The 26,339-nt window shown below is 44.2% G+C and overlaps 1 protein-coding gene across 1 annotated transcript in view; it reads left to right on the top strand.

Moving 5' to 3' along the window:
- The window catches only part of LOC138955282 (caskin-2-like), a gene marked incomplete in the record, with an annotated part of 215,475 nt that overhangs the window by 48,121 nt on the left and 141,015 nt on the right, over positions 1 to 26,339 (top strand). The window contains 1 exon segment of the mRNA XM_070326917.1: positions 10,401 to 10,452. Within this exon segment, the coding sequence (XP_070183018.1) occupies positions 10,401 to 10,452 (52 nt within the window).

Here is a 26,339-nt window from a genome sequence, read left to right as displayed (position 1 = left end):
AATCAATCAATCAATGAAGCTTATATCGCGCATATTCCGTGGGTACAGTTCTAGGCGCTCTGCAGTGATGCCGTGTGAGATGAAATTTTATAGAGACCTTGTAGTAAGCTGCGCTACCCCTTTACAACAATAGATTCTGTATTCACTTCTTCCAGTCTTTGATTTAAGTGGGTTATGTCATGGCCGCTGTGAATGACCCGGTCAAGACCGGTGTGACGTTTTCATCTTTCGCCGTGGTGATATTTCGATTCTCGGCCTCGTTGATCTAGTATAAACTCTACACTGAACAAAAAACCACCCTTCGATAGTACTGATGAGCGACCTTGTGTACATTCATGGGGCCAAATTTGTCCAACCAATTTTTTTAATTTAACTTAGAAGTTTTATTCATCCTAAAATGTTTCCCTTCTTACTCAAGGGACGTAACCACTCGGTACACGTTTTCGAATAAATCGATTTTGAGGGTGAAATCTATTACATTTCACCTTCTTCACATGCAAGAAACTGACATGCATTTCGTCCATAAATAATTTCACTTCTTCATTTTACCAGGAAACAACATTTCAGTCTTGAGTATATATATCGAGGGGGAAATATGTACACAGGCGAAAGATGAAATCGTGACACCGGCCAGCCAACCGTCTGTCTCGTCATTGACTGATTGTTTTCTGGGTCAGTTGACGTTCGAGTGGGGGCCGGGAGCGGTTTTACTCGTCGCAGGTATTGCAGTGTACTCTACCTTGACATCTATGCAGGAAGGTCTGTGCCAAGGTACACCTTGAGGGTCTTCCCTTTAGACACGCGGTTGAAGCCAGCGTGTTAACGATGTACGAAACGCACACGGTGTGATTTCTTCGTGAAAAGGGTGCAGGTGTTACAGCGTAGAACACCCTATCGACGTTCCGGTAGGTCTGAACTGGGGAACGCCTCGAAGGTCTTCCCGCAGATTTGGGGCGGTAGAACCGTTATTTAACGATGAACGAATTTTGTAAGGTCTGATACCTTCTTTTGCGAAAGGGTGCAACTGAGTTCACTGAGGTCTGAACCAGGGAAGGCCTTGAAGGGTCTTCTCGTCGACATGCAGCAGTAAAAGCTTGCTTTTTAACGGTGTATGAAACGCGTGCGATCTTCATATCTTGCAGTGAGAAATAGAGGGTGCAAGGAAAGCTGGAGTTTGAAGCGCTTCGGGCGATCGCGAATACTTCAACCTGAGAAAGGTGTAAGCTTACACAGGTGCAAGATTATGTTAGTGGTAAGGTAAATCACGGCAGCAAGGTACACTATCGAAAGTGTTCACATCCTTGGCATTCTTTCTTAAGCCTACTCCTTTTCTATGTCGGGCTTCCCTGCTGGGCGGCCATGAGGTCAAGTGGTCTCCGTGAGGTTGTAAGCTCAGGTCACATTCCTCCGTTGTACAGTCCCTGCAACTTCCTCACTCTCTCTAACTGTGTACTTGCACCTGACTTTCAAGTGAGGTAGCACCAGAGGCAGTGGGGTTGTGCTGTCCTTAGTTGCAGTTCCTCCATGAGTTTTATTTTATCAATGCTGGCTTGACTGTTGGAAATAATCATACGAATGTTCAGCAAATTGAAAAGGATTGTGGGTCTGCTGAATATAAATAAGATTTTGCTACCCTTTTCGTCTTGTTCTGCATTCATTGCTGTCTTGATTTGCTCCCTGAAAAACTATCTTTCAACCACAAAAAGACGTTTGACGTAATTGGGTAATTGCGCTGAGGCGAAGTGCAAACTTGCCATCAAAAAGACAGTGTCTTTGTTTCGTTTTACGAGCCGGTTTTCGGCAGGCTGGGAGGGGGGGGGGGGGGAGCGGGGAGTATACAGAGCAGTACGAGTACTCTTGACGCGAGTAATTTTGTTTTTGTGCATGGGATAGGAGTTTTTGTGTGTTCTACGTTTACATTCATTGCTAGTTTTTATATCTTGAAAAAGCCCTGGTCGTTTCAACATGAAAGCACTGTAAACGCATCTGTTGGCGGTCTTGACATTGAGTGTTTTGCCTTTAGTGTCGATTGTCATTAATGAAGGTATTTTGCCCTCAACTTACTTTTCATTACGAGGGCAAGTAGGTAGACGAACACGACTTGCCACAGTCAACAATCTTCCCCCTTCCCAACCCTTACCTTTCAGGACAAATGAAGACGAGCGACCTCAGAACGGAGTGGAAGATGAGGTGTAGGTAGCACTCGGGTTCTCTAGGGCATTGGTAGCTGTAAACAAAGACCCTGTGTCGCCTTCACCTTTGCTGTGTCAGTGTAAACTACACTACTGTCTTTAGGTCAGCTATTTTCATGTACACCTGTGGTGTGCAACAGGTCAAGGTTGATCCCTTACTCTGCTCCATCGGTTGTGTCCAGAGTCCGTTTCAGTCACTGAACTGTGTGTAACCAGGTTACATAGAGGAGCTAGCTCACTGGTGTCGGTCAGATATCATCAACATGATGACCATTCACTCTGGTGGTTAACAGTCCTGTTCGTTCGTTTCAACATCGCTTGTTCTGTAGTTAAAAACACGAGCGAGGAAGGTAGTTGTAGTACTGATAGGATGGCCCGGGTTGTTTTGAGATGATGTGCATAAAAAATGAAGAATATATTCACTTGTTGAAACGATAGGCGTCTTGACTGAATATCAGATTGAAAATGTAACCCTACACGTCGCCTAAACAGAAGTTAACCAGCTGACCGGCAGGTCGTTAACCCTTCTCTTTTTCCAATGTCTAGCTTTGAATTGAAATGCATGATTATGAAAATTAGCGAAGCAAACATAATTGAACGGTAGACATCTGTCAAAATAACACAGTCGATGTCTTGGGTTTCCCTCGGGCCAGTAATTACAGACGGCGCGAAGCTCCTAACCCAGACCGCTTTTGAATGTACACACGTTAATACTTTGAAACGAAGTCTCCCTCAAACATAGCGTGCATGCAAGCGATGAATCTCGCCTTTATCAAATAAATGTGACACATGAAAAAGATTGCTTGAGGCTATTGAAATTGTTGATTTTGGAGTTGCTGCTACTCCGGGAGGCGCTTTGGTGTGGTCTTGAGATGGATGTATGTAGCGGAGCGTTGGCAAACCGTCTAAAATCACAGGAAACTTACGTCACACGCAATTGAACAATGAATTATGCAGTCTATGCATTAGAGGAAGTGAAGTTCCTGCGCACACAGTAACGTTACTCTCTCTCTCTCTCTCTCTCTCTCTCTCTCTCTCTCTCTCTCTCTCTCTCTCTCTCTCTCTCTCTCTCTCTCTCAGCATCATGAACTCGGAGCGATTTGAATTTTATTCGCTCTTTAAACAAGAAATTCGCGCTGAAGTGTATATAGACCATATTCAGCTCCGCTGTTTTCGAGATGCATACATACAATTTCGATTTGGTATTTCACCCATAAACACTCACAAATGCCGCTATCGAACTGACGTTGTACCGGGCCTTTTGATTTGCCCTGTATGTAGAGAGGACGTGGAAGACGAGAAACATGTATTGTTTGTATGCAAAGGATATTGTGATTATAGACTTGATGTCAAAATATTAAGAGAAAAAACCCAGAGTGAAGATGCGAACAGTATTATACGTGTTATGTCTGTAGATAAAGGGGATTCAGTGGTGCATGTGGCCAGATTCTTATATCGTGTTTTTCAAAAAAGGAAAAGTTTTTTGGACTAGTTACCCAATGTGGAACAGGTGAACGAGACGGCGATGTGTTATACATAGTTTGTGCCATGGAATGTTAGAGCAGGTTTGATTGCAAATAATGTATGCTGGTGTAGTACACTTGTGTTGTTGTTGTTCCTATTCAAATTGTTGATTTTTGCGCTGTAAATGTTTGTATGTTAGAAAGAGAGAGAGGGAGAGAGGGAGAGAGAGAGAGAGAGAGAGAGAGAGAGAGAGAGAGAGAGAGAGAGAGAGAGAGAGAGAGAGAGAGAGAGAGAGAGAGAGAGAGAGAGAGAGAGAGAGACAGAGAGAGAGAGAGAGAGAGAGAGAGAGAGAGAGAGTGTTAGAGAGTTTGTGCCGTGGAACGATAGAGCATGATTGAAAGCCGATAATGTATGTTAGCACTGTAAACTTGTTTGTCGTTGCACCTACCCATATTGTTAATTCATGCGCTGGATATGTCTTTAGGTTTAAGAGAGAGAGAGAGAGAGTGACAGAGAGTGAGAGCGTGCGTGCGTTCGTGTGAGTATATATGTTAGAGAGAAAGAGATAAAACCGGTTGATTGTCCATAAATACAAACACACGGCATGTATTACTGACCCCCCCCTCCCCACACCCCGTTGAAATTAACCTTGTGTGTTTAATCAATAAAATGTCTTACGTCTTACGTCTCTCTCTCTCTCTCCCTCCCCATCTCCTTGTGCGTGCGTGTCAGTGTGTGTGTGTGTATAATGTGTGTGTGTGTGTGTGTGTGTGTGTTTGTGTTTGGGAGAGCAATTGAAGTTGAAAGTATGAAGTCGAGGAGAAAGTAGAAAACATGATGAAATGCTATGAACAGTTTATATGACATGGCCTAAAGATGTTTATGGGACCTTTATGTCGTCGCAGAACAGTAGGCTACACAGTGCAGCTATTGTTGTCTCTGAATAGGAAACTATAGCGCATTTCAGTATGGATCGTGCAAATATTGGTTCTTCTTTTATGTTCGACTTCTAAAAGAATTCAGATTACCAAGTAACGTTTGTGCACCGTGCGAACAAAAGGCGAGATTTTATTGGACTACTTGTATGTTTATGTGTGTGAAGAACAATGCGATGGAGGAGGTGTGTGAGGGTTGGGTTCATGAGAATATTTCATAACACATTATTGTTTTCAACTTCACAGCGGTGTTAATGTTTTGACCCGTGTCGCCGCATTACTATTTATTCACAATCAAAGCCTGCTAAGTAAAGTGCATACCTTGTAATTTTGACAACCCTCTCCGCTCGCCTCGTCTTCTTTTAAACTAACAGCTAGATGATTATGGTGGTCCTTTCTGCAATCGCTCATCGTAAGCGCATTTCCAACTCGGAACGACAAGTTCGCGGCAAAGTGGGAATTCGATGCACCGGGGCTGCACTCGCACAAACAGCAGTATCAAAGAAAGCAATAAGCTGGAGAGGCCCCCCAGCTCAACCCATCAATCAAATTATATGGAAGATTAATGCCTCGATTGTTTGCTCAGCATCAACAAGCGCACACACACAGAATCACGCACACATGCAAACACTTACGCACGTACACACTAACAGTAACACGCACACACGCACGTACGTACACACACACACACACACACACACACACACACACCCAGACGCACACACTGACGCACGGTTTCACGTACCCATACATACACACACAGCGACACCCCAAACCCACATCAAACACACCACACGATCAAGGCCCCCCCCTCCTCCTTGCTCAAAGGAGGCAGGTACAAAAATAGCACATGCTGCATTGCTGAAAGGTTCTTTCATGATGTGTGTGGCATTGGGGACATGAAAAAGCCGTCTCCAGCAATTTGCTGATCTGCAGGGTTTAGGTTGCATCACGCATCAAACCCCACTTTCTGTCAACTGGGTTGAGGTCGGGGCTTTGTAAAGTGTTTTGTATGCTGAGCCAAGCTGTTTTTTATTATGTCTGGCCTTTTGGGATATGGATGGACGTTGATAGCTATTACTAACAACCGTTTTACGCCTCCCAAATCCCACCACATTTTTTTTTCTTTTCTTCGGGGAGTCATGTGTATTTTACTGACAGACAGACAGACGGACACAGCCACGCACGCACATCCTTCAGGCAGAAAATATGGAAACCCATTCCCATCACCTAAAAACTCCTTCAGTCCATCCCAACCATTTACCCCCGAGCACCATGCATTACACTTCCGGTTTAACACTGTTTACGTGACATTGTGGAAAGTTAGGGCGAGAATATGGAAGCAGTCAGCATCTTCCATCGAGAGCGATGGCAGGTAAAGGGTAGAAAAAGTGAATCAAAGGAAAGAAGAGGAAAGAGGAATCATCTGAAAGGTATCAACAAACGACTGCTGGTGGGTGATTGAATGAGGCTGGAGGACACGATCAAAGAAAGGAAGATGAATGGAAGACGTACAGAGCGAAAGCAGACTAACGTCCTTTTCACTAAATGCTCTGGCCTGTTTGTTACATGACCTCGCACTTCGATCTCTTAACTCAGCGTAAAATAAAGTATTGAGACACCTTCAAAGATGACATTACTGATTAGCGATCTCTTTATTAATGCGGGAATCTTGATAGTTGCTTGTGTCTCCCTACAAGAGCATCTTATTTCAGCAAAGTCATAGTAAATGTTGTCAAAATATATGGTGTCCAAAGAAAGTGAAACGCAACGAGTCAAAAAGGGATCAGTCAAAATTCTTGTCGGGTCAAACGGCATCAAATTGGCAAAGAGTCGAAAGGGGTTCTGTCAGTATTTGCAAAGTGTCTAAAGGGGATTCGGCAGTATCTGCTGAGCCAAAAGCGATTGGTCAATATTCGCGAATGTTGACAAAAAGGATCGGTGGGTCCTCGTAATGAGCTGAAAGCATCCGACTACGTGATTGTTTTAGTTGGTTACTAATAAATTCTCAACGCCCAGTCTCAGGGCGAAGGTAGTTTGTTCTGGAGAGTCTTACATTTTTTAATATTTTTTAAATATTTTTATATATTTTTTATTTATTTGTTTACATCGCATTACCCTGCATGGGTCAGATCCTCAGATTTGTCTTTGTTCGGTAACTTCAGAGCTTTGCGACATGGGTAGCTTGGAAATTGTGGACGTGTAAAATATGTCTGTTTACAGCTTGTCTCAATGACGAACCTCTTGGCTCTTGCCACCTTTCATGTTCATCCGTGTGCTTTCCGCTTCAATTTGCGATTTCCTTTTGTGTGACAGAGAAAGGTGTTACTCAGGAGAGTGGCAGCAATCAGACAGAGCGAAATTTGATTGACTACAAGGCACAAAAGCCGTGAAAAAGTTATAAACTAATAACTTTGACAGGCAGAACTGAATTACGCAATAAAAAACCAGGAAGGAGAAAAAAGAAGAAGAAAGGAAGAGTTTATTACGCGAGACGATGAAAGAAGCGTTCATCAGTTTCCATCACCTCTACGCGAAAGCTGGGAGAGGTTGTTTATTTGTGTGCCAGGCACAGTGAGATGCATGTGCTGAATGCGATGAGGGAGCGATTCACAGCGGCAGGATGTGCCTTTTATCTTCCGCGCTTTTCTCAGATCTGCTTTTTGTGCCTGATGGAATCTGATAGCATTTCTTGGCTCACTCTGTTATATGGATGAATTTGATGCGATATCTGGGAAATTTCCCCGATACGATGTGCCCCCTCTCTCTCTCTCTCTCTCTCTCTCTCTATTGTTGCGACCGTGGAGCAATTCAACCTCGTTCTACCTCAGCCATCTCAAAAGTGTGTGTGTGTGTGTGTGTGTGCGCGCGCGCCTGTTGTGAAGGATGAAAAGAGTGCACAATACATTGCAGGTACACTTTCATTCCCGTTCCTATTGGAAGATCACAAAGTCCACGAACGCGAACAAAAAAAAGCAGGAACCATTGGGGGGGGGGGGGGGGGGGGACAGAGACAGAGAGATCTCCACGTTCCACCACCAAGACAAATCACTAAGTCATACGCAGAGCCAGACTTGGTACATGCGCATATTCTAACTAACAACTACAAGCTTGTGCCTGAAGACATTGTCTGCTAACGTCCACAGTAATTGCTACGTCCTTGCCTTTAATGACATGCGAGGGACGTGTAGTACCGCTGAGTCTAGAACGGAAGTGGACAGTGATTGGCAGAATCCGCCCTTGGCCAGCAGTTTGTCAATGCGTATACGTGGTCAGCTCTGACACTGTCACTGTGGACGAAATGTCTGCTTGTCCTTAGAGACGAAAGACTAGTTGGTATGAGTTTGTTGGGTTTTTTGGTGTCATTCTTTTTGGTAGGTTTCTTTGTTTTGTTGTTTTGCTGATAATGCTGATAAGAAGAACGACTGCAATTATTTCTTTTGAAATATTTTTACCGTAGTGTTTATCCCTGGTCGGAACGTTACATGAGTCGTCATACTTCGCAAGTAAATCGACGTCTTAATTAGGATATTTTAATCGTGTTTCAGTACACTTGACCGCACAAATCCCAGACCAGTTAGTTACATTTAAAGTAAGTATCGGTGCCGTTTAAGGCAACTGGCACGGTTCCACTGATGCACTCAAGTCACGAAGGGCAATCCTTGATTCAGACATCATTGTAAGTTTAGATTTTTGCGCCGTCCACGGCTCAACTGGACGATCTGCTGAAAGGCTTAGACATGCGATGCTGTGTCAAGGAATCGAAGCAGAGAAAGTAGGGAGCCTTGTTGCTCAAAGCGAGCAGTCCAGCTGACTTCAGAGGGAACCCGTCACTCTGCTGTTAGTGACTTTCGCTGTTGTGCTAGCTGGACCCCCTGTTTGCCCAGCCCCAGAAAAAAGACATCCCACAGGGAGCATCAAAACAACGCTCCCTCGGGCTGTCTCCACTCTTTGATCAGGCTGGTGTGTTGAACAACTCAAAGATGTGTGTGTGTGTGTGTGTGTGTGTGTGTGTGTGTGTGTGTGTGTGCGTGGGGGGAGGGGATGGGGATGGGTGGGATTGATTAGCTGCCTGAGCTTCAAAAAGGTGTTAGAGCAGGGTGCGGGTGAGAAAGGAGACAAAAGACACAGTGGGAAACGGAATAGCAGGTTTCAGTGATCATGATGTGAGGTAGACGAGTGTGTCGAAATGTCTTAACGTGATAGACAGCGTTGACGTGATACAGGAGGAAAAAAACGACCACAGCATAGCCTAGAAAATACTAGTGCAAAGTTTGCAGAGTGGTCAGAAATACATAGGGGCGAGGGGTGGGGACGGGAAAGGGTAGGAGAGCGAAGTGTTGTAGAAAAAAGTTTAGGCTTTGGGGAGTTACCGGGCTCTTGAAAAGACGGTTCACAAAGAATTAGAAGGACATTGTTGACACATGATCTGCTGAATGCAATAACCAAAATAGCTGCGACGTGACAGCTGAATGGGCCAACGTTTTATCGTATATAATCAAAACACACACCCTTTTTTGCTTCTCAGTCTTCAAGTTCACAGCCTGCAAGAGACGAATATTGATTAAGAATGGCATGTCTGTGTGGGCAAATAAACAGTAAAGAATATTAGGAATGGCATGTCTATGTGTGTAAATAAACAGTAAAGAATACAAGCCAGGCAGACACCTCTCAAAGAGTTCTTCTTCACATGCTCCCCCGTCTTTTTCAAAAGCCAGTGTACAGACCCTCAACAAAATGTGTTTCGTCCAAATGTTTCCCCTGCCCAGCACGGATTGCGAGTAAACATCCAATTTCTCACTTGTAAGAACTAAATTGGCTTCGGGAGCTGGCGAGAGTCTTGGAAACTAAAAACCACATAGGATTAAAGCGGGGATGGGGCTGAAAGGGTGGCAAGTGGGGGTGAGGGTTTGTTGGTGGGGGTGGGGAGTAGGGGTGGGGGCTGGATCTGGGGACAAGGCGGGAAAGACGATATGTGGTTTGACATGCCAATATTGATTTATGATCAGCGGGGTCTAACATTCAAAGACAGGCCATGTGTCCCTTGACATATTAAGTAATATGCCGCCCTGCACGTTTCTGACGAGGCCGGCTGGCACCGCACGGGCTGCGCGTGGAAACGGGTTTGAGATGTTTGTGGAGAGCTGGAACAAAGCCATTACAGCCGCTACAACCCCTTGTGGGCCAGCAAGTAATCAGATTGTGAAGCGGCCCTTGTCTGGGGAGGATATATATTTTCTGTTTACATCTCAGCTCCATTTGTGTTGCCCACATGTTTTAAAGAATGGATCGATGAGAACGACCTTGATAACAGCGTCGGTGTGTGTGTGTGTGTGTGTGTGTGTGTGTGTGTGTGGGGGGGGGTCGAAATGGGCTTGAGCATCACACGCGCACTCAGGCACAAACGCTAGCACGTATACACAGATACGCGCGTGACATGTCGCAATACCCAACATAATCTTTCTGAAAACAGGTGTGAGCTGATAACACAAGTCCCAAAGACCTTATAGCCTAAATATGGTGAAATCAATTTAATCTTACTCGTTATTAGCTTATGACTCCGAGGAATCCGACGCCAATGTGTATAATCTCATCTGTCTGTCTGTCTGTCTGTCTGTCTATCCTCCTCCCTTTTCTTTTTACTGTTCTCTTTGCAATTCATGTGTATTGAAATTATTTAGAAATAATACATTTGTGTCGGTGTATAAACCCTATCCTACACGCATGTTTGGCAGAGCTCTGAAAAGAACACTCACTCACATGACACAGCAAGTGTTTTTAAACGAATCTTTTTGTTTGTCTGTTGCAGAAATTATTGGTAACAACAAGAAACTGAACATCAATTTTCAAGATGGTGATGGGTAAGTACCGTTTTCCGAAAATCTAGTTTTCCTAGTTGTTCTTTGAAGCAATGTGTCCATTACCTTCAGCAAGAAAGACAAGGGAGTTGTTTGAAAGACAGAGAGCTATTCTTTCTCATCCATATGCCAGAAGAAGAAGCTAAAACACACGAACTTGTTGTAGTCTGTATTGGATCCGTGTATATGAAATTCGTATGATGTTCGAAAGAAAAGGAGGCATAAAAAGGATACGGTAATTAGAGTGTTCACTAGAAGATAGTGTTGATGCGCCGCATACCGTAGAGGAGCAGGCTTTGAGCTTCACGGCACCATGACGCACGGGAATCGAAGTCATCTCAGGAACTAGCGCTTCGCACCGGAAAGGTGCATTCCTCCACCATATGCATCTGTCATGCTACAGAGCGCCGCAATGGTGCTCGAAGAAAAATGGAGAGATGAATAGAAGTAGTTCTGTTTTTGTGGCGAAGATGCCAGAAGGAAGGGGAAATGTATTTTGGTGGAGGAAAAAAAATGCAATTCAGATGGGCGAGATGGAGTCCAAGAACTGTTCCTTTCGTCGTCCTTGAGAAAATGACTTTATGGAATAATGTCGGGGCTAAGAGCAGAGCTAATTTTTTGGTCGACTGATAAGTGCAGTGTAGGCGTGGTTCACTGAAAGCGGTATCAATTTGGGCGTTCCGAAGGCTGAACATGTTGCTGCAGAAATTGTGAAAGCAAGTCCGCGAAAAGAACACGTTACCAGATAATTGATCAGATAAGTGGAGTTCTATTGGAGAGACGCAGCGACAACATTGCTTAGCAGCCACATCACATTGATTTCAATTGTTAATGTGTTAAAAAAAATTGTATTGAGATAGAACTGCATTGGAGAACAGGGAGAACAAAGACCAACAAATGATGTAAAGATGCATTCCTTCCAATGTAAAAGATTATGCGCAACATCTTCGACCTGTCCAGGCTTTTACACTGATGGGATAAAACTATCATTCCACTTGGACACATAACAAAAATGAGCTGACAGGCTACTGTATATGATAACCAACCAACCATTCCCACTGTGGAGAGGAAGCTGACAGGCTACTGTATATGATAACCAACCAACCATTCCCACTGTGGAGAGGAAGCTGACAGGCTACTGTATATGATAACCAACCAACCATTCCCACTGTGGAGAGGAAGCTGACAGGCTACTGTATATGATATGATAACCAACCAACCATTCCCACTGTGGAGAGGAAGCTGACAGGCTACTGTATATGATAACCAACCAACCATTCCCACTGTGGGAGAGGAAGCTGACAGGCTACTGTATATGATAACCAACCAACCATTCCCACTGTGGAGAGGAAGCTGACAGGATGTTGATTTCGGGTGCATGTCCAAGTGGAACGCGATGCTCTTATCCCATGTGTCGGAACAGGTCTTTGATGCTTTACGTGATGGTTCACACGGGCCAGTGACGCTGACTGTGAAAAAAACAATGATTGGCGACGTTACACGTAGCAAATTCAATGTAAAAACTCTCACATGTCAAAAAGTTGCAAAAACAATACTAAGTCGGATGGAGAACAGACACCAACGTAAAACAACAGGCTTCCACCGACTGTCCCGGGAAGTTCAGGCGATGAAAGCCCCAAAGACCTTGTATTTGCGGATAGCGTTTGAAGTGTCAGTAGCACCTGTGGCACTTCCCAAGACGCAGGAAGACCCGCTAGTACAAGTGTGTCAGCCTTGACACCCGATCGAAGCTTTGTTGGTGAAGTGCAGTCTGAATGTCAAAAACGAAGTAAAAAGGAAAACAAAAAGTGTCCCTGCATTAGATTCGTTAAGTAACGGACCGAAAGTAATCCACAATCATAAACGAAAGGAATTTATGATAAAACATTGAAAATCTAGAAGCCAGCCGAAATACAGCACAAAAAATAAATCGCTATGTCCGAGCCTTCTTGACTATGAATGAGTGGAAACTCAGGAACGTACGGTCCGTTATGTGTGAATTCTCTTTGGAAGGGTTGGGAGGGATTCTGAAGTGTTGGGATTTATGGGAGAATAATTCCATGGGAACCCAGATGCGGCGGCCAGGGAGGCATCGAAGTGGAAACGTTCTGCTCTGCTTTGGAGGGAAGCGAGGCGGAAGACATGGCATATGCAATGTGTGGGTCCCGATGAAGCATGGCCATGGGCCTTGGCCGCCGTAGTTTGTATGCAGAACTGACCCTATGGAGGTTTATTTCAAGGTGCAGCGATCACCCTCATTTATTGTTCTTTTGTTTGGAATACATTTTGGTGTGCTGCTATTCCCCACTCGTGCTGGGACATGGCTAAGGAATGAAGATGGCCTGGTTGGGCCGCGCGCGCGCGCGTGTGTGTGTGTGTGTGTGTGTGTGTGTGTGTGTGTGTTGTGTGTGTGTGTGTGTGTGTGTGCTCTCTTTTTTTCTTTCCTGGCTGTTGTTTTCTCTAATCCTACCTTCGTCTTTGTCTTGCCTTCTCTGTACAATGCAGTGACTACTGTCAGGTTCCCCTCTTTTGTACGTTGGCTATTCCTCTGCGTGCTGCCTTCTTTTCTCAAAGCGACCTGAAATTATCTTCGCCTGGTCGTTATTGATGGCCGCAGGAGCGGTCATCTATTGGAATGCATTCGGAGAGGTGACATGTTACCGTTCTCACGAGATCAGTTACAGTGGGTTTTTTCTCTCTCTTTCTCTCTCTCTGTAAGTATACATCTTTGTCTGTGTCTCCCTCTGAGTCTCTCCGCTTCTGTCTTTCTATGTCTGTCTCTGTCAATGTATGTGTGTGTGTGTCTCTCTCTCTCGCTGTCTCTCTCTCTCTCTCTCTCTCTCTCTCTCTCATCCGACTCCTGGCACACAGGTCAAAGCAGAGGTTAACTTGAGTGCACGTGTACCTAGCAGGAGGGGGGTGATTCGGGTCAGAAGTGGGGTAAAGCACTTTGGTCTTCAGTCTTTGGGTTATAGCTTTCAGTGGAGAAGATGCCAACATGAAAATGCACTATGCTCCACAATTTATTGTCCTTGTCTATCGGACACGAAGAAGGGAAGCTACAATCGCCCCAGGCCATATATACTCTTTGTTTCCTGAGCCTGGACCATTGAGACGGTTACCTCATAGATCTGTTCATTCTTCAGTTTGTCGGTGTCAAAAGTTATACCCCCATTCCACACAACCGTTCTTTGTCCCGTTCCCGTACCAACCAAGGAATGCTGCCACAACAATGGAACGCTGCGCAAACGGCCGTTTTTTGGCATCTTTCAGCAGCGTCTGACCATAGTGGCAGCCGTCCTTGGTCGGTAGGGAACGGGACCTAGAACGGATGTGTGGAATGCGGGTATGACAACTCAGTGTGTGAGAGCGCTACCGTTGCGTTACCGTTTGTTTTAAGTTCCTTTAACGATCCAAGCGTTCCGTTACCGATGGGTTGAGGTTCCATTACCGTTCATTCTGATCGGGAGGGGAACGGCTAAAAATGTGAACATGCAGCCCAAACTCAGCCGTCCCTACCGACCCTACCGTTCAAAGCAGTTCCGTTAACGATCAGTTACGTTCATTGCGGTTCTGTCCCGATCCCTCCCGTGCCCGCACCGTTCCTTGGTCGGTACGGGAACGGGACCTAGAACGGTTGTGTGGAAAGGGGGTATAATAAAGACTCGACCACTTGGCTTATGGTGGAGACAGCTGGTCGATCTCTGGATATAATTGAAAAGAGAGAGAGTAGTCTTCCTTTTAGAAAATGATTGTGTACTCTGCCTTGCAGATTACAAATTTGTGCTGTCGGGGCTGGGTAAAGGGGGGGGGGGGGGTAAGCGAGGGGTAAGAGAGACGAAAGAGAAAACTGGACAGGGAAAAGTCACTGCCTGAAGTATTCAATAAAGCCACGCACACACAAAAAAAATTACCACATATGCAGGTTTTCAATTCATATTTTTGCAAAGTATCTGCACAAGCATGTGTGAGTATGTTCGTGGCTGCTTTCATGGGGTGCCTGTATCCTCAGGAATTTGAGGATTTCTTTTATCTCTCTTTTTCTGACACCGTTGATTTAACGTCATTTTTACAGGACAGGTTTTTTTTCCTTTCAGTTATAAGTTGTAGTAGTTTGACCTTATTGTTTTAGGACAAGTAGAGCTCGTTCACCAGTAGCAAAGACTCACTCAGTCCGTCAGTGTGCCTGAGTGTGTGTGATGGGGGGGGGGGGGGGGGGGGCTCTCCCGTGACCGGCCACCTGCAATGTACGGACAGGTTTGCACTGGCCCAAGGGTGTGCGTTCATGAGAGGGACTGCTGTAACAGCTAAACTAGTGTGAAACATAAGTAATCAATTTATCCACTTGACTATATTCACAACAGGGACCTATCACTCTTCTTTGCATGGTTTTATGCCTACGGATTTTCAAATAGCCTACTCTGCAACACATGTAACCCAAATTCAACATGTGCCTGTACAATACCGCTTCTTTTATGAAAACATTGCTTCGGCCATGTTGATTTTAATCAACCAATTTTCTTGTTTGTTTCTTATCATCCGCTCGCTACACCCCAACCCTACATCCCTTCCAAGCCTAACCTACGATGATGGTTTTTTTCCCCCTCCCTTTCTTCGATCTTATTGCTCCTGTTTCCACGCCCGCAGAAACCTCGCTGTTTCCCAGTTTCAGCTAATCAGCCTGAAACGAATCGTGGCAGGTGCCGGCTTTGCAGATTACCGTTAAAACCAAAAAGGCTTTCGTTGTTGTTGCGCTCTGTTTTCCCAGCTTCCAACCCGAACCAACCCGAACCAACCGCCTTTTCTTTGTTTCTCCCCCAGTTCTTGCCGCGGCTCTGCAATCAAGACCGTCAGTTGTCGATACCTGGAGAAAACATTCACACGTTAATTGGGGGGCCAGATGGTGTCGTGTGTCTTTTCGGACCCTTTTTCACAACGCGCGAGTCAACTGGCTGAGCCTAATGATTTTCAATCTGTTTGCAATCAGGACAGAAGGGAAGATTTATTCAGAGCGGTCCTGAGATTGCCGTTTCGCAAGGGGTATTTGGTTTGTCATTTGGGAGGAGAAAGCTGCTGTGAATTTATTGCTTGTGGACTCTGGGTTATCAGGCTGATTAGGTGTTCTGCGTCTGGAATGATTAATACCTGCACGGAGTTTTGAGACAAAGGTTCTGTCGACTGAAATGGTATTACAGTGTAATAGCAGAATGTCAGATTCCATGGAGCTGCGGCACTGGCGTGTAAGTCGACCAAACAAATTAATTTAGAGAAATTGCTGAGTGCGTCACAGAAGTTTGAATACCTGCACAGTATAACGCCATGAGCATATTGGGAGTGATATGGGTAACACATCAGATTTTACAACGTCTAGTTATCGGCTCAGCCATCCCGAAAGTTCGTGTAGATCATTATACTACACACATGCACTTAGGGCAACTTATGCAGTTGAGGAAGCTTCTAGTGTGAAAGTTGTTCGGGAAGACATGTGTTTGCAAGCCTTTCTCGTGGTTCTTGTTATTCTTTCTTTGGTGGTCCAGGTGCTGCTGGATCTACTTACCCACCCCCCCCCCCCCCCGCCCAAACACACCTCTCTATCTATATGTTGTTGGTGTCACAGGAACTTGAGGGTCCGGATGCTGTGCTTTCCTGTTTCAATCAGAACCTCTTCTCTATACAAGTTCACCTCGGACTAAATGGCTCACATGGCTCAGTTTTGGTAGTTCCATTCCGTTGTCATCAGGCCATGCAGAGTAATAGGACATATTATGTCGCCTCCGGTTGTGTTTTCGTTTTGTTTTTCTTCCCTCCCGCCCAATTCGAAACTCACATACACAAACTCACACAAAGGTGAAATACTTGTGGATGAGTATCAACAGAATTTCTCTGAGCATGTCGGCTTGTGTGTGTGTGTGTGTGTGTGTGTGTGTGTGTGTGTGTGTGTGTGTGTGTGTGTGTGTGTGTGTGTGTGTGTGTGTGTGTGTGTGTCAGTCTCCTGCCATGCTATGGAGCGTTGAACGATGACGATGAACTATAATTACGACTTCAAAATTGAGCACAGACATATTTGTCGGAGAATGCAAAAATAATTTAAATAAAATCATGATTTGTGTGTTGGACTGTTACTTAGGTTAACTAATTCATTTGAAGTAGATTTAAGTACACGAGCAATAGTATTGATACTAATTATAAAAGTGATGCATAACTAAAAGAATACATGAAAGAGTTTTCTGCAATAATTGTACACCGACGTCTCGAAGATTCAGCTAAATCTTTGGTTTAAACACAATTTTATTCAAAATACATGACATGAAACAATTGACAAAAATGCAGCTAGGACACGAACTCAAGCAGATGCTTATTTGACGTGACCATAGCAATGCTAAGTTACACAAGTTTTCATGATGGTGGACAACACAATTATTAACCAGAACAAAATGTAGGAGGGGGGTATGGGGAACTTAATCAAAACAGGAGGATTTACAGAGAGAAAAAAAAATTAATGAAATAAAAAAATTAAAAAAATAAAAATAAAGAAAAAAATAAGGTGAGACTATGATCTTTAAGTTACGTGTCACCGTTTTCGTGTGTAGAGAATTATCAAAACACATTTTCAATAATAAACAAACTTCTGTTCGTTTCAGGCTTTTGCCTCTTTGTGAGTCTCATATCTGGTTCTAATAGAAAGTGCCTGCGAAGTTTTGAATGATTTCATCAAAAACTAAATTTTTTACAATTTTTTTTAATTCGATTTTGACTTTTGTCATTTTCAATTTCAATTCGAACACTCGTAGCAGAGACTCACACTTACATGTCCAACCCCTACTTCTTGATTATGGAAAAAATCCGTGTGTGTAGAATTTTAAAGGGGCAATTCTTGGTCAACTTTGCATCTTTTGCGACCTATTTTGTCCCCTTATTAATGAATTTGTTAATTAGAACCTTTTATCAACATTCATAAACCTTAAGTTACACTCGTTGGATAGGGATTAACCGCCAGCAGAAAGCTTGTTTTTTTTATTTAAGTGAAAGCATTTTGCATACCATATTCATTTATGATTCTAAAATGTCTTTGAAAGTGGTGCTAACATTTTCAAAAGGTATTCGTGTGTGTGGCCAAATCTTAAGTTACATTGGACACACCCCCCAGATGTGTGTGTGTGTGTGTGTGTGTGTGTGTGTGTGTGTGTGTGTGTGTGTGTTTTCAATTACAACAAAACGATGCATGAATCATTAAATGTTAGATCAATGAGCGATCATTTTGAAGGCTTCAAATCTGTCTGCATTTATGTTGGTCTCTGTCTGTCTATCTGCATATGTCTGTCTGTCTGTCTCTCTCTCTGTCTCTGTCTCTCTCTCTCTCTCTCTCTCACCCCCACCCCGTCAACCCCCCCCCCCCCTCACACACACTCCCGTCTCAAGTGTCATTATTAGGCAATTCAACATGATAAAGACATGAAGAGAACAACACCATTAGAGATTTACAGAGTGGATAAATGGCAGTAGGCAGCTGTTGTTGGTGTATTGATGTCCTACCGTTGAGTCCTTTATCAACGCCTGTCGCGTGTCTGGTCCTGCTGCTGCCAAGGCTTGTGTCAACAAAACACCCACCACGCCACTGCGACCACGGCACGTGCATACAATCATAAATAGGAGAGCATCAATTCTGTTTCCGCAGGATTTGTCACTTGCACTGCGCATGGTGCCAGCTTTTCCTTTCGCTCCTCAGAGAGCTTATAGTTTTGTGTGATTTTACCTGCTGGTGATGGCGGGCTTGTCGGTTGATGAGGGAGAGTGTGTGTGTGTAGTTAGTTCAAGTGTGACCTGCTTGAGTTAGAGAGAGAGAGACAGAGAGATTCAGATTGTGTGTGTGTGTGTGTGTGTGTGTGATACTCGGGTAGTAGGGATGTGTGTAGATTCATTTATGTGTTTCTAACTAGATACGTCTGGAAACGAAAGAAAGTTGAAAGAAGATGGATGCTGTTGTTGTCGTTGATATCCTTGGACATATTCAAAGACTGTTGATTTATTGTTGTTGATTTTGTTGAAGGCACAGTAAGCCTCCCGTAAACCATCACAGCTCCCCGAGCCTCTACATACAGTGCAAGCATACTTCCATTTGAATGCTCACCGAACGGGAACATCCTGGCTGCTTTCTGTCGAGAGTGAGACATTTTCAGAGAATTTATTTTCGTGGACTATCCGAACGGACAATCAGGCGCCTCGTTTTGGTGCTAGACCTAACTTTTAAAATCTAAATAATAAATTGACAGCTTGTTACACAAACATTCTTAAATCATAAAAGAATTCTTTTTTCATCAAGACAAGATCAATACAATTCGAAGTTTTGAAAGTTTGAAAAAAAAAAAGCCCGGAAACGTGTCACGCAAAACGTCTTTCTCGTAGCAGATGACGGTTCTGCATAGCGCCAGTTCCTCTGAACGGTCAACCTCCACCGCTCTAGTTCGTGTGTCTCGCAGCCGTTTGTTGCGTTTTAGATTGAGAGGTACACAATAACGTGCTATTGCAGATAAGCTTACAGCGAGTCGCATTGAAATCACAAACTGACGACTAAATTGTGGAAAAAAAAGGAAACTGGATCACACGGGATCACGATGGCTCAGGGGTAAGATAAACCACGCAAAATAAATTCTTTGAAAATTGCTCGCTCTTTACGGAGGGCACCTCGGATGTTCTCAAGCGGTGAGTGTTTAAATGAAAGGGTGTTTGTACTGTGTGTAAAAGCCTGACAGTATCTGTGATGGTTTACGGGAGGCTGACTGTGCCTTGAAATATATGTAAAAGAGTTCCGAGTTGTTCTTTGTGTTTACTGTAAACTTATAAATTATATCAAATTGAATTTACCCACTTAAGTGCAAGTATTAGGCTACTGTCTTGAGTCGCCTTGTGGTGAGATATGTGCGCGTTATATAAATTCTCGTATTATTATTATTATTTAAGTTATTGAGACATCCCAGTGCACTAAGGGATTTATAGAGCAAATCGAGAAAATTCATTATTGAACGAAGCGCATAGAGCGCTTCGTTCAATAATTATTTTCGAGATTTGCTCTATAAATCCCTTAGTGCACTGGGATTGTTTCAATAACGATATTGTCAGTACCGCCAGAGAAAAAAGAAGATTCAAAACGCACATTTTGCAACGCGCATTTGGATAGGCGTAACTGTGTGGTCAGGTTTGTGTCACTGGATCTACTTTTGTGTGGGCTGTCTCAAGTGTGTCGTGCTTTCGTCACACGCAAACTCTTGTTTTAATTTCTGTTGGTAAATTCTTCTTCTTCGTCGTTCGCTCAGACTGTTGGTAAATTCCATTCTAGCGTTAAGCTAAAAAGTGATGATCTTTCATAGAGACCTCATTTAAACTCGGAGAAAGGACTGTGCTCATAGTTATTTGCGATTCGAAACCTTCATCGAGCTTCGACAGATTGACTGTGCAGAGTTTTGCCCCTTGCCACGGTCGACGGAAAGTACATTTTCAAAATAAATGTGGCATGTTTCTCGTGTGGTATCTTCACTCATCGGGGAGTCTGGTACTAAATATGAACGGTAAGAATGCTCTGAACCCTACACGTATTATATCCCCATCGTTTTTTCGTTCACATTTGCCCAACAAGTTAATTTGCTGAGCGGGGTTAATGTCGTCTGCTACTGCTAGGCTACCTGGGCAATCGAACCATTGCAGTCTGCACTGAGTCTGCACGCATGACACAGCTAGGCTGGTAATAAGTCTTATATATGGTAAGAACGTTCTGAACCTTACACGTTTTTGATTACGATTGTTCTTGCCTTGAAATAATAATTCGGAAACTATTCATTTACTGAACTGATGTAGTCGTATTTCTGTGTAGTCTGCTACAGAGTCAATCGAGTCAGTCTTCCAAACTGGTCTAGCTGGTACGTTATCGGAATAACACTTGTGTTTTCTGTTAGCCGCTGGGAATTGTATACTAACTCATCATTTGGTAATGTGGATGATAAGCTACATGCCACTAACACGGCATATGAGAAGAATCTATGCAAGTCGGCGAAAATTAGATGAAACACAGCGGCTTCTATTTTTAGATCACTGGCACTGGCACAGGCACATGCAATCTGTCAGAAAAAAACCCACTTCTGCTTTAATTGAGAAGCAGGGAATTTATGGTCATTTGGTATTGTGGAGAATTTAAGCTACATGTCATTAATTAATTCTGAGGATGAGAGCACAGTCTCGCTTAGGCAAAGGGCGGAAGAATACGCTCTGTGGAAAAGTTAGCGCACTCCAAGAGTGCGCTAACAGTTTTAGCGCATCGCCATTAGCCAATCAACTGGTTCACATCAGTCATGTGACACCAGTACTTACTGACAATTATTATTATTATTTAAGTTATTGAGACATCCCAGTGCACTAAGGGATTTATAGAGCAAATCGAGAAAATTCATTATTGAACGAAGCGCATAGCGCTGAGTTCAATAATTATTTTCGAGATTTGCTCTATAAATCCCTTAGTGCACTGGGATTGTTTCAATAACGATATTGTCAGTACCGCCATAGAAAAAAGAAGATTCCAAGCGCACATTTTGCAACGCGCATTTGAATAGGCATAACTGTGTGGTCAGGTCGTGTACAGTAAAGATCTACTTTTGTGTGGGGTGTCTCAAGTGTGTCGTGCTTTCGTCACACGCATTTTAATTTCTGTTGGTAAATTCCAGTGTAGCGTTAATCTGAACAGTGATGATCTTTCAGAGAGACCTCATTTGAACTCGGAGAAAGGGCTGTGCTCTTCATTATTTGCGATTCGAAACCTCCAGTCGAGCTTTGACGGATTGACTGTGCGGAGTGACTCCCCTTGAATTGACTCGAAGCCGCGGGACTCGACGGTTCGCACATTCTCAAAACAAATGTGGCATATTTTCGTGTTGTATCTTCATTCATCGGGGAGTCTGATACTAAATATGAACGGTAAGAATGCTCTGAACCCTACACGTATTATATCCCCATCGTTTTTTCGTTCACATTTGCCCAACATGTTAATTTGCTGAGCGGGGTTTATGTCGTCTGCTAGGGCAATCAAACCACTGCATGCAGTCTGCACTGACTGAGTCTGCACGCACGAGGCACGCTGGTAATGAGTCTTATAATGGTAAGAACGTTCTGAACCCTACACGTTTTCGATTACGATTGTTCTTGCCTTGAAATAATAATTCGGAAACCATTCATTTACTGAACTGATGCAGTCGTATTTCAGTGTAGTCAGTGCGGCTACGTATGACAGAGTCGATCGAGTCAGTCTTCCAAACTGGTCTAGCTGGTGGTACGTTGTCGGAATAACACTTGTGTTTTCTGATAGCGGGTGGGAATTTTATATTAACTCATCATTTGGTAATGTGGATGATAAGCTACATGCCACTAACACGATGAGAAGAATCTATGCAAGTCGGCGAGAATTAGATGAAACCCAGCGGCTTCTATTTTTAGATCAGTGGCAGCCGCACTGTGGCACAGGCACATGCAATCTGTCAGAAAAAAAAACCACTTCTGCTTTAATTGAGAAGTAGGGAATTTATGGTCATTTGGTATTGTGGAGAATATAAGCTACATGTCAGTAATTAATTCTGAGGATGAGAGCACAGTCTTGCTTAGGTAAAGGGCGTAAGAATACGCTCTGTGGAAAAGTTAGCGCACTCCAAGAGTGCGCTAACAGTTTTAGCGCATCGCCATTAGCCAATCAACTGGTTCACATCAGTCATGTGACACCAGTACTTACTGACAATTATTATTATTATTATTATTATTATTATTATTATTATTATCTTGAAAATAAAACAAAAACAAAACAGCGGACTGAATAACAGCTACAAGAGCAGAACGAGCATCAAGCGACGAATATCGAACTCGTCTAACGTTCGCTCAATTTCTTTGTACAAGGTTGCTTCAGTGCTTTCCGGCGTCATATTCATAGCCATGCAACACCAATACCTACCCCCACTGAGTTACCTTTTCTGCTTGATTTACTTTTGCTGTGTGACAGACGAGAGTGCGGGACATGTTCTAGCGCTCCATCCGTGGTATGGGTTTGATCGATTCGGGGCTGGCTATTTACCCAGGCCGGCTTGGCGACTTAATCAGAGTCAGTGAAGCGTGGCTGTCCGCGGAGCGCGACGATCGAGTTACACCAGCAGAATGTGGGTGTGAGGGAGAAATGATCGCAGCTTACCACCCACCCGCCGTACGGCTATAGACTGTTAAGATACATGAATACACGTATGGTTTAGACTATAATACGTGTGTGTGTGGGCGGGGTAGCCCTCTCACGCTTCAGCGGACAAAGCTCATGTGTCCTTGTTGTTATCAGATACGTATGCGCATAAAATGGTAAGATAGGTGCGTTGGTCGTGTTGGTATATGAAGTCCTTATCAACTGATGTAAAATAAGTGTCGTGGTTGCACGAGGGGTTGTGGCCCGAATGCACAAGGCATTGACGGCGAGAGGGGCGTTCGGGTCTTTGTGCTGTTTTGGCAGCAAATGTGATAATAAAAAAGGGACTTTTCATGTACATTTATCGGAGCAACGATCCATATCTTATCATTTTGCAGACGTTCTTGTAAATGTGCAGGCGTGCATATAACTGTATAATGTTGTCGAAAGCAGCAATTATTTCAGGCAAAACTTGACATTCAACGGAGCTTTGTATACGTTTGTATAGCCTTTCTCAGATTACATCCTCCTTACGTTTTTCATCAGGATGCGTCTTTCGTTTCTTAAGTCCGCTCACAGTTCTTTATTGTGTCAGACATTATACAGGTTGTTTGTCATCGCGGAAGAAGAGGAAGACAAATCTCTGAGAGAGAGAGAGAGAGAGAGAGAGAGAGAGAGAGAGAGAGAGAGAGAGAGAGAGAGAGAGAGAGAGAGAGAGAGAGAGGGGAGTGTCTGTTTTGGAACTCAGAAGGGACTCAAAACAATCATCGTGCCTGTTGGAAAGGAACTCATAAACATAACCATCGTGTCTTTTGTTCAAGAACTCATCATGGAGGGGTCCTGATTTGGCCTATATGGTCCGCTGGACCCAAAAAGCAACAACTAACTAACTCATCATGGATTAATTCATCTTGTCTTTGATAAAGGAAGTCATAAACATGATCATCGTGTCTGTTGTTCAAGAACTCATCGTTGATTCAACTTGTCTGTTGTCAAGGAACTCATAAGCAATCATCGTGAACAGGTGGTTACGTGTGCTTAATGCGCGCCATCTGTCTGACACGAGCACGAAGCGAGTCAAGCAACACACGACGGTGATAAAAAGACAGGAGGACAGGGGTGACATCGCTGCGCACAGTGTTGTGTGACCCCCCTCACACACACACACACACACACACACAAACAGCCAGCTCCTTGTCGGGTTTGTCCTACCCCTACTCATTTCTTCCGCCTTCCTGAAGCCTTTGTCGGGCCTAAAGTGACATGTCACAGTGATACAGTCGGGCTCTTCTTCGGGGTCCGTCTTGTCAGGCGATTATTCAACTTTTCCTATGCGTGATTTAAGGGTCGTGTTTCGTCTGGTGTAGGAAATAACATCGTTTGTCATTGCCTCGTTAGGAAACAGTAGCGGTTTTGTTGGTGGTAGGGATGAGTTACTTTGTTAGCTATTAAATTGAGGGCGAGGGAAGTATGGTGATGGTGGTGGTGCGGAGGGGTGGGGGGAGATGAGTGGGGGAAGAGAGAAAGATATCTGATGAGAATGGTCAAATGTATGCGGTCATTAATTTGAGTGTGCGCGCATGTGAGATCTCATGGTCCCAATTTCTCTTTTGACAAAAACGCCTTTTCTTTTCGAGTAACGACCATCATTTTCCCTTTCATATCGTTCCATCCAGCCGATGGTCGTCGACCGTGACTATCTGACTTCATAAAGCCTAATTGCTGCACGCGTTTGGACGCCAACGGATTCCTGAGAAAGTCGTGCCCCCCTCCAATACTAACTCACTCTCTCTTCTCTCTCTCTCACTCTCTCTTCTCTCTCACACACACACACACCATCGCGCCATTTCCTGTAAGATGGAGATGCATGCACTACCTATTGGGTTGTCTACCCTGATTCCACCAACCCAGTTGCAGAAAGATGCACAGGTTGGTTTGTTAAGATTATACGTCTGATCCATCCACCCTGGGTAGTCTAAAGTGGCGCGGGGGGGTCAGGGATTTATTAGGAAAAGACTTAGTAGACATGCCAAATTGTGGGTTATATAGAACCCACAGAGTCAAAGTGACACTCGTCATCCTGTAGACGCCGATGTGGGGTTTTTGGTGTCTAATCCTTTCACGTACACAATCATATGTATGGTCGTGGATTCTCAGAACCAAATGTCGGTTTTTTCCGGCCCCTTGCAGACAGATGCACGCACAATCGGCGAGTTTACCTGTCTCCTTCAGATCCTCTCACCCCATGTAGCGGGGGATCGGGTAGTATGTGGCAGACATACCAGGCGGTGGATTATCTATGGTGCCATTCTTCACCCCCCCATTCATGTCCGTCACAGGTGATTTCGTCCGCTGACTGTCTGGTATGTGGTGCCTTTTGTCATGGCCACAGGGGCTTGGAGCTCACAGGTTACGCCAAGGGCACGGGATTCTACGACTTGGGATTTCTTCTTCCTCTCTCTCCGCTCCCTCTCTCGTCTCTTCTTTTCATCGACTATCGCTCACATGTGAATGTCGCCAGGACTGAGGTGATACAAGACGAACTAGGCTGTCGTTTTGAGCGGTATTAGTCTCGTGGTACAGATATTGAGCTAATTTCGAAAGTGCACCACGTCGGTCATGTTTTCATTGTGTTTGGGCAACAACAACAAACCGGACAAGTACAGTGTAGTCATATTTTAAGTGCATTGTTTCATTGGTATGAATATATAGAGTGGTTTAGCCAGTGTTAGTCTTCAGAATGAAACGAGTAGTGCAATAATTTGTAGTACTGATTTCAGAACGAACTGATCGTTTTCTTGCGGCAGGACTTTATGTGGCGCACAGAACAACACAAGAAGATCAACACAGTATACATAAGAAGTTGCTGTCAGACGATGATAGTAGGCCTATCGCTCGTTGTATAAGTCTTTCGTTCTCTCCCTGCTTTCACATCTCGAGGCGTCAGAGTATACATTTATTTGAATAGCTAAGCACTTCCAGATGGTGGGAAAGGACCTTTCACGCTAGCAAATCTTACGAAGACACATTCCTGTCGAAGTTGTGTTGATGTGCAAGACGTTTCACTCAGGGCTGATCATCCACGGCTCCCCTTATCCTGTCGCTTTGACCAGGGAACAAGATATTATGTATTCGTGAATTCAATCGTGTGATGTTTTCGTTCACTTACGTACTCCTTCATATTCTATTCCGTCGTCCTTCCTAACCCTACATGCACACACGAACGCACGTACGTACGCACGCACAACCCCCCTCCCCTACCCACACGCACGCACACAAACGCACACACGTGATTCGCGCCTCTCGTCCTCACCGCCTCTAGTAAAAACCATGTTCATTTCATGGCTGAAAATGAAAGTTGACTTTCTCTCTCCACTTTGTCCTTTTCTTCTAACGGTGTTGACAGTCCCAGCAAAGAAGGCGGGCTGAAACAACAGGTTTAATGGTTGGCCGTGCACTCCTTGACTCGGGAAGGGGGGGGGGGGGTAAAGGGGGAAGCAGGGAGGTCAGGATAGTTGTCTTGTGGGATCAATAACACCTCCCAATAACGGCTTCGACTCTGCCCCCCTGAATGGGCCAGCGAAAATAAACACGTTTTCATTCCTAGCTTCTGCTGTGTGTGTGCGTGTGTGATGGGCTGCAACCGTACATCATTCATGCCTTCTGGGAATTGAGACCGCCACAAGAAAGTTAG

The sequence above is a fragment of the Littorina saxatilis genome, linkage group LG2, assembly GCF_037325665.1.
Source record: "Littorina saxatilis isolate snail1 linkage group LG2, US_GU_Lsax_2.0, whole genome shotgun sequence".
NCBI lineage: Eukaryota > Metazoa > Mollusca > Gastropoda > Littorinimorpha > Littorinidae > Littorina > Littorina saxatilis.
Note: the sequence above shows the minus strand (reverse complement) of the source record. Positions and strands in the feature narration are given on the sequence as shown.